Genomic DNA, 8,283 nt, shown 5'->3' with positions numbered 1-8,283 from the left:
AATAATCATTTAACACATTCAAATAAAAGACAATCAATGTTATGTAAAAAAAATACTTTTATTAAAAAAATGTTGTCTATATGACTTTCTGAAAAAGAAAATTCTATTTATTACGAATATTATTCCCTTTATTCACATGCGTAACGTTCGGAAAGTTATATAAACAACATTTAATAAAAGTATTTTTATAGAGGATAAAGTGCCAGTTTGAAGGGGAATTTCGAAGAGGACGGTACATAGATCATATATACCGAGCTTTTAGATAACAATAGACATTTTTATCGATTAATTAACAATTATTTTAATATTCTAATGCACTCTATTTATATTACAGGAAAATTTTACCTTCCAAATCATCACTGCGCAAGAACGTTAAAATAATTACATAAAAATGAAAATATTATAAATACATTTCTGTAGACACACATATGTTTTTTTATACACTATAAATTAAAAATAATTATTTAAAATTCTATTACAATATATAAATATAATATATTATATATACTCTCAAAAAATACAGTACTCTTTGATAGTATCGTACCATCATCGCATTAAGTACCTACCATCGCCCACTGGTGGTCCCGATAGTAACGAAGATGAATCTTATTAGGTAAAAAAGGCGACTTTTAAACTTCTATGTATTTCAGTATTCTTTGATGTTACCTACAAATCGTGAGATAAAGAAAATTTGTAACAATTGTTCGAATATATATTAATTTAAACGACTATTATTATAATTAACATTAATTCGAACTAATTTGAATGATATGTTAAAGATTTTCGATACAATCGAGTTTTACTTGAAGAGTAGATGAAAGAATTTAAATTCTCGCGGTTATCGAAGCATCTGGCGGGAGTTTTTGAAATAATGTCGTTCATCTTGGAAATTTGTTATTAATGCATAGAGTGAAACGCGTGCGCGATGACGTGAGACGAATTTCGTGCGATTTCTCGTGCGAGTCAGCTAGAGAGAATTGTAACCGTAATAACTTAGAGAAGGGGTGTGCGCCCCCGGTTACTTGGATACAGTTGTGGTTATTATCACATTTTGACAATAAACTTTGAATCGGTGCTGCATGGTTTTGAAAATAACATTTTATCGATATGGGTGAGTTGTGTCATGAATTAAAGATTACGTGTGCGCTTTTCGGGTTGCCTACCGAGCTGAGTACAAACACTGTAAGATTATACATGAAACTTATTTTATCATTCTAATAAATATATTTAAAGTTTTTTCTATTTTTTATTTCAGGAGGGTTGCTCAGTTATTTTCGTAATCTGTTAGGAAGTCGAGAAATGCGAATATTAATTTTAGGCTTGGACGGAGCCGGTAAAACTACGATTTTATATAGGTTTGTTATTCTAATTTCAACAATGACAGTTCATATTTAATTGATCTATTTTTGTTACCAACGAATTATAATCAACTCTTTGTTTTTTAATCATTAATTACTCATTTCCTTAGTATCTTTTTGATATACATGCTATATCTTATCACTCGTTATAATCATCAATCAATATTTGTCAACCTATTCCTGTTTCCAGTGTATTTGACAGTCTGATATAATTAAAGATATCATTATGTATATTTTTAAAATTCTTTGACAATCTTATGTCAGATTGCAGGTCGGCGAAGTGGTAACTACGATACCTACAATAGGATTTAATGTAGAACAAGTTACATATAAGAATTTAAAATTTCAAGTATGGGATCTCGGAGGGCAAACGAGTATACGGTAAAATAAATAATTTATTTCGATAATTTTGATCTTTACAACGTTAAATGATTCCTACAATGTAATTGTTATACTCAGAAAATAAATTGATAATTGGTATATGCATTAATATTTCAGACCATATTGGAGGTGTTATTATTCTAATACGGATGCGATAATATACGTGGTTGACTCTGCAGATAGAGATAGAATAGGCATATCAAAAGATGAGCTAATATATATGCTAGGGGTAAGAAAATATATTGATTTAAATATACACGTCAGTAAAATTTTAAAATGTTTAACAAATTGAATAGTTTAAGACCCATAAATCTTTAGAAAAATCGTATTAACAATTCCACATTGTATTTCAATAATATAATACTTTTTGACAAGAAATTTAAACAATACAATTAATACATATTACTTTAATCGATTTAACCATATCATTTAATTTGTGAAGGAAGAAGAATTACAAGGTGCCATTCTGGTAGTACTGGCAAACAAACAAGACATGGCTGGTTGTTTAAGTGTTGCAGAAGTGCATCAAGCTCTTGGATTGGATGCACTTAAGAATAGAACATTCCAAATATTTAAAACTTCAGCAACTAAAGGAGAAGGTCTTGACCAAGCAATGGATTGGCTGTCAAACGCGTTACAGAGTAGAAAATGATCGACATTAAATCATCATCATTTTTCTTACTCAAGCCTTATAAAGAGACTGGTCGTATGACTGTCACTTCAAATATCCCATGTAATTGGGAAGAGCTCATTTGTGTTTATTTATTCAAATATTATTATATTTTATAAATACCTTGCATTTTTCGCATATAAAACTGACCATACTTTTCATAATAGATAGGACATGATAGATGTCAAAAATTTTATCTTTCTTACGAATCAAGATAAAAAAAATAAAACAAAGACAAGAAAAAGATAAAATGAAGGCAAAAATAATTGATTTTTTGTCAACATATGCGAATATATATACCTTTGTATTAAAATGTAATTGAATCACTTCTCTTAAGATGATTATTTCATCTTTACATCCATTATATGATTGTAGAGAGCCGAATACTTTTTTAATATTAATCCCTACTATCCTTATTTAATATTATTTGTAAATGAAAGTTAATATATTGGAAAATAATGTCACAAATAAAGACTTAATTTCATATGCATTAACAGAACAATCGAAAAAAAAATAATTAATGAATCTAGTTAATGTTTTACATCTTAATATAAATAATAATCATTAGTTAATAATGTACCTATTAAATAAGTTTTTGCTGAGTGTAAAGTGACGAAGTACGTATTCACCTAAGCGAACATTTAAAAACAAAACAAACGTGTAAAAAAATGCGCCAATTTAAAACAAAATCAAGCAAAATAAAACAAAATGAATGAATCAAAATAAAAGGAGGTTTTCTTCGAATGATTTTTAACAATCGGGAGTTCCAAATCTTTCGATCTTTTTAATCTAAGCGTCTAATTCTATGTGAATTTTTGTTCATACATTTAAAAACTAAACTATATTAAAATTATATTAGTGCATAAAGAAATGCACTAATATAAAAAAATTAATTAAACAAAATAAAGGAAGATTTTCTTTAAATGATGTTTACCATATCGGAGTTCCAAATCTTTCAATCTTTTTAACCTGAGAGTCTAGCTCTATCTGAATTTTCTTTCTCATGTAGAATATAGGACAGTCACGGCTGAAAGAAAAAGAAAAAAAGATTTATTATAAACATTTATGCACACTTATAAAAAACAAAAATGTTTCCAATTTACCTGGAGCACAAAACTTGTTGATGCAAACTTCCTTGACATCTTTGACACTCTGTCCATAATGAGTTATACTTTTCTTCTAATTTTGTTTGCATCGTTAATTCAGTTTGATAAATTTCAGCTTCGCGTTTTTCGCAATACTGACACACAGCCATTTTTTCTCTTTCCAGCGGTAAAATAGATTTACAACCAATACAGGTTTCTTTTTTATGTGTGAATGCAGCTAATGCGCCAACTTTGGAAGTGGCAACAATTTTTGTACGCGTATGATCGCCTCTTAAAAGTAATGATTGTGCTTTGTCCCCAAGAATTGGTTCAAAAATACGTAATAACGGTTTAGATAATTGATTTTCTAAATAATAAGTGGTATCAATAGGAATACTATTTTGTAAGACATATATAGGATCCTCAGCTTTCTTATAAGCCGGAGTACCCTTAGAGGCACTTATAAATACGTATGGAATACGATCACCGAGCTTAGGAGCTGTTCCCGCATCACGTTTTTTCATTTTTGCTGCTAATTCGACATGCGCTTGTTTAGCAGTGTAATCAGTCTTCGTTAATTCTTTTGTAATAACCAATTGAGATATGTCGATACGATTACATAAAAGATCACTTATCATTTGCTTCGCATAATCCAGGGCATCATCAGGATTTCTATACACAAATGTAAGAGAACATTTATTACATACAAATGATTTAATTATGAAATACAGATATTGTAATTGAACTTACCTATCAATAAGTAATTTTTCCAAACAGGTGTTCATCATGTTTGCTACTAAAGGACAATTATCTCTTCTTACAGTTTCTAGGCCTTTGCAATCCATTTTATCATGTTTATCAGGCTTGGTAAAGTAAAGACCAGCGTATCTTTTTTTATTAATTAAAAGATACGGAAAGTAAACTTTTTCAAATTCTAATTTAATGGGTTTAATAAATTTGGACGTAACGTATTCTGCAGCTTTTCTACCTAATTCCATTGCTTCTTCTATCTTCTCGACACCAAATTTAATCATTACAGAATCAGTATCACCATATATAACAATGGCATCATTTTTATAACCATTTTCAATGCAGTAATGATTTTCAACTTCCTCTTTTGTTTTTTCTATCATTTCACGTCCATAAGCAGTAACACTTGCAGAAATTTCTAAACAGGGTAATTTCCCCATCTGCGCGCCTGTAAATCCGTACACAGAATTTGCTGATACTTTTAAAGCATACTGTCTACCATCCAAGACCTTTTGTTTAAGAGGATCAGTTTCTTTTTTTAATTCAGCTTTGGCATTTTTTCGAGCTGTCAAAAGATTTTCCAAAATTTCTGGAAGCAATCCTTTTCTAATATGAGATTTAACAAACAATGAATTGCTTGGAGTCTGTGTAACATCATCGGTCTTTAAATCAAATTTGTTTTGTTTGTCAGATGTTAATAAAGTCGTATAGCATAGATTATGAGCCATAATAATACTGGGATATAGAGAACTGAAATCCAAGGTGGCAATAGGATCATTATAATAGCCACGTTTTGGTTCTATGACTGTAGCTCCTTCAAATTGTTCATCTGTTCCCTGTCCGCTGTATACCGGCATTAAATAACCTTTTTCTTGCGTCTATTGAGAAACACATACACAGTAAAATATTTTATATGTATTTAGTATTAATAAATATTTAATAAATATACCTTTCTTAAAAGTTGAGAAACAACTTTAATTTGTTGTCCTCTAGTTAATAGAGTCATTAAAGAAACGCCGGTAACTCTTGCCATTTCCATATAAATAATAATACACATCAATTTGTCTAATAATCTTAACGGTAAATATGCATCCTTCAAGCAATACACAGCAAGCCGTCTTCGAGTTTGCGAGTTACCATTCTGCAGATCAGTAATAATACTATGATGCACATCTTCTTTTTGTTCTTGCAAGAAATGATAAGAAACAGCATTCAAAGTATAGGATCTTAATTTATAGTCTCTGACTAATGCCTAAAACACAAATAAAAAATATATAAATAATAGTACTTTTTAATTATTTCTTTTTAATAATTTCTTAATTTATTCACCAAATATAAATCGAATGGTATTCTGCCTTCAAAGTTTATAACTTTGTATTCACGTCGTCCCATTTGTTTACTCTGCAATACCTGATCTTTGATCACTGATTTTATATCTCGGATTCTACCAAGATATACGAAGTCTTTGACGTTGAGAAATTTAGCACGATTAATTAAATATGGAAAATCAAAATTACTAATATTGTATCCAGTAAAAATATCCGGATCTAATTGTCGTATGAATTCAGCCCATTTCTAAAAAACAAAAAAAAATTAATTAATAATATTAGCGTATTATGTAAATAGAATATATTTGTTGTTATTGCAAATGTACCTTTAAAAGTTCTGCTTCCTTCTTGAAACAAAGAACTTGACAACCAACAATAGGTGCACATAAATCGAGAGTAAATATATTTCGTAAAAATGGTTCAGTTTCTCCTTGCCTGATTACCATATTTGCAATTTGTATAACAGGATCATGGTTAGGGTCAGGAAATATACCTACAAACAAATATCTAATAAATAATGTAGTCAATCAAATTACTACTAATTTTATTAAGTATTTTTTTACCTTTTCTTCCTGCGCATTCTATATCAAAACTAAGTATTCTAAATGGTGCAACTTTGGACCATTCGCCTTCTGCTGGATGAGCTTTAAAAGCATCCCATGCAACATCTACTTCTAACTGGCATCTGGATGTTATCGGCAATTTGTGTTCGTATTGACCTCTTAATTTCCATTTCTTTGGTGATAGTTCGATCCAACAACAACCTACTACCGATGTATCTACCATAAATCTATTAAGAATAAAAAAATTCATTTGAGAATCTTTTAACAATATATTTCATCATATTTTTGTTAAATAATATTATCCATACCTAATATCAAAATCAATATTAGTTTCAAATGGTGTATAAGTATGATTAAATGCGCTATAAACAATTTCTTTTTCAAGAAGCCTTTTACAAGCTGCTATTAACTTAGGAAGTGCAACTGTAATTTTGAGAAATGCATTTTTATTATTTCCTGTATATGAATACACAGTTTGCTTGTACACAATTTCAACAGCTAACACAGCTTCTTGAATATTATTTGGATTCGATTTCATATCTTTTCTAACAGCTGTATTGAGTGCATCCTGTAACAAAACTTGTAATTATTTAAACTTGAAATTAATAAAATCTGTATGAATGTTTCAAATTATATTTTATATGTAATATACCTTGAAAGGTTTACAATGCGCATCTGTAAAATTTGGTGGCGCTGTAACAAATAGGTATGGACAAAATCCATGAACATGACAACAAACAGAATTTCCTTGTTCTGTTACACCAAACATTCGCATGATTGGAACAGGGCCACATTTATTACCTGGCATTCCTGGTAGCGGCTCACCTTTTTAAATAATAATTATTGATTAAATATATCCATCCCTATATCTTGTTGATTATTTCAGAAATATAATTTAACTTTAATGTAATTTTACCTATATAATGATCAATATCTATTTGTTGAAAAATTAATTCATCAATTTCTGGATTTAAATCTGGTACAGGTGGTCTACCCCATTTCGTAGATATATTTTCTTGTTCAGGACCCTGTAATGCAATATTTAATCAATTAATATTGCATAATAAATTTGTATATATATTATGATATTATGAACACATGTTTTATGTTCATTGCTGTTACAAATGTCTAATGATGGGCTTTCAATAGAAATCTGTACGTCACAGAGAGATGAGATAATGGTAGCAAATATGTAAACGCTAAACCTACCACGACTTGTCAAAGTGATCAGTTTATATAAAAAATTTCAATGAAGAATAAACATTTGGTAGGTTTAGTGTTAAAAAAATTATATAAATAACATTGTATGACTGTAAAAATAAAAACATATAAAGCAAGCATTCATGGTATAAAGCGATTAAAACAATGAATTAATATATGCAACTTTTATCGGTTAAACAGATGCATATGAACGATTATGTGTAGGCATACATTTACATGTTGAAATGAGCTTACAATTATCGTTACCAAATTAACTCACTGCGTTTGACTTATTGATTATCATCATTTCACAGTTATCGAAAGGCTAAAGAATAAAATTAATATATTTAATAATAGACATCGCAGTCTTATGCTATATATGATTTAATATTATTATAAGATATATTTGATAATTTATTTAAAAGAATTGACAATTTGATTATACTTTAATCTTTATTTAAATATTAACTTACTTCGCCAGTTACTTGTGTAACCACATCGAATTGATCATCTATATTTTCCATATTCGCCAATTCTGCTTCAAACGACCATGGAAGATCATCGTCGTCGTCATTTTTACTAAAAGATAACATTTTATAAAAAATTATACGTTTTTTTAGATAATCTTTTTATTAATTCAAGATAAGAATGTTAGAATCAGAGGTTATACTATACTTGAATTTTGCTTTTTTAGCAGGTCCAGATCCCAGATATTCTCTATTACTCATGTTTAGTTATTTATTTATTTATTTATTTATTAATAAACTTTAAATATTAATAAATAAACACAAAACGTAATATTTCACTCGTAACTGTATACAATAAGCTACTAACAACCTTTTTTGAAATTATGAAAAGCGAGGGAATTTAAATTTCCTTCCTTGTTATTGTTTTATTTGTTTGTTTCTTTACTTCTATGGTTTACATCGATGCGCCATCTACCAACTA

General features: G+C 28.9%; 2 protein-coding genes and 1 long non-coding RNA gene across 7 annotated transcripts; 2 read left to right on the top strand and 1 right to left on the bottom strand.

The window, feature by feature from the left end:
- Positions 1-119: 119 nt before the first annotated feature.
- Positions 120-386, top strand: LOC122515483. The gene is made up of 2 exons (XR_006303282.1): positions 120-232; positions 335-386. It is a non-coding gene; the product is annotated as an uncharacterized LOC122515483 (long non-coding RNA).
- Positions 387-488: 102 nt separating this feature from the next.
- Positions 489-3,098, top strand: LOC122515482 (ADP-ribosylation factor-like protein 1). 3 transcript variants are annotated; one of them, XM_043632852.1, is made up of 6 exons: positions 489-613; positions 909-1,182; positions 1,256-1,355; positions 1,623-1,739; positions 1,857-1,968; positions 2,182-3,098. In XM_043632852.1, exons 3-6 carry the CDS (start codon positions 1,300-1,302, stop codon positions 2,389-2,391), a joined length of 495 nt encoding a protein of 164 aa, XP_043488787.1. In that variant the 5' UTR covers positions 489-613; positions 909-1,182; positions 1,256-1,299; the 3' UTR covers positions 2,392-3,098. The 3 variants fall into 3 exon arrangements, with proteins under 3 accessions (XP_043488787.1, XP_043488788.1, XP_043488786.1); XM_043632851.1 differs by having other exon boundaries at positions 492-613; positions 909-1,111; XM_043632853.1 differs by lacking the exon at positions 909-1,182.
- Positions 3,099-3,173: 75 nt separating this feature from the next.
- On the bottom strand, positions 3,174-8,206 carry LOC122515480 (DNA polymerase delta catalytic subunit). Of its 3 annotated transcripts, XM_043632848.1 has the most exons (13): positions 8,011-8,206; positions 7,809-7,914; positions 7,616-7,660; positions 7,052-7,163; positions 6,788-6,960; positions 6,444-6,703; positions 6,136-6,362; positions 5,899-6,065; positions 5,574-5,819; positions 5,194-5,496; positions 4,245-5,122; positions 3,513-4,166; positions 3,174-3,436 (listed from the first exon to the last, which is right to left on the bottom strand). In XM_043632848.1, exons 1-13 carry the CDS (start codon positions 8,061-8,063, stop codon positions 3,340-3,342), a joined length of 3,321 nt encoding a protein of 1,106 aa, XP_043488783.1. In that variant the 5' UTR covers positions 8,064-8,206; the 3' UTR covers positions 3,174-3,339. The 3 variants fall into 3 exon arrangements, with proteins under 3 accessions (XP_043488783.1, XP_043488784.1, XP_043488785.1); XM_043632849.1 differs by lacking the exons at positions 7,809-7,914; positions 8,011-8,206 and having other exon boundaries at positions 7,591-7,660; XM_043632850.1 differs by lacking the exons at positions 7,809-7,914; positions 8,011-8,206 and having other exon boundaries at positions 7,603-7,660.
- Positions 8,207-8,283: the final 77 nt, after the last annotated feature.

Source organism: Polistes fuscatus, unplaced genomic scaffold (assembly GCF_010416935.1).
Source record: "Polistes fuscatus isolate 324 unplaced genomic scaffold, CU_Pfus_HIC Scaffold18, whole genome shotgun sequence".
NCBI lineage: Eukaryota > Metazoa > Arthropoda > Insecta > Hymenoptera > Vespidae > Polistes > Polistes fuscatus.
This window is presented reverse-complemented; position numbering and strand designations above follow the sequence as displayed.

Bases quoted from the DNA above. Each gene is read 5' to 3' on its own strand.
- LOC122515482 (XM_043632851.1), top strand. The intron at 1,740-1,856 runs GTAAAATAAATA...TTAATATTTCAG, and splicing joins GGAGGGCAAACGAGTATACG to ACCATATTGGAGGTGTTATT. The intron at 1,969-2,181 runs GTAAGAAAATAT...TAATTTGTGAAG, and splicing joins AGCTAATATATATGCTAGGG to GAAGAAGAATTACAAGGTGC.
- LOC122515480 (XM_043632848.1), bottom strand. From the start codon at position 8,063: ATGAGTAATAGAGAATATCTGGGATCTGGACCTGCTAAAAAAGCAAAA. The intron at 6,066-6,135 runs GTAAAAAAATAC...ATTTGTTTGTAG, and splicing joins AGAATGCGCAGGAAGAAAAG to GTATATTTCCTGACCCTAAC. The intron at 3,437-3,512 runs GTAAATTGGAAA...TTTTTCTTTCAG, and splicing joins CAACAAGTTTTGTGCTCCAG to CCGTGACTGTCCTATATTCT.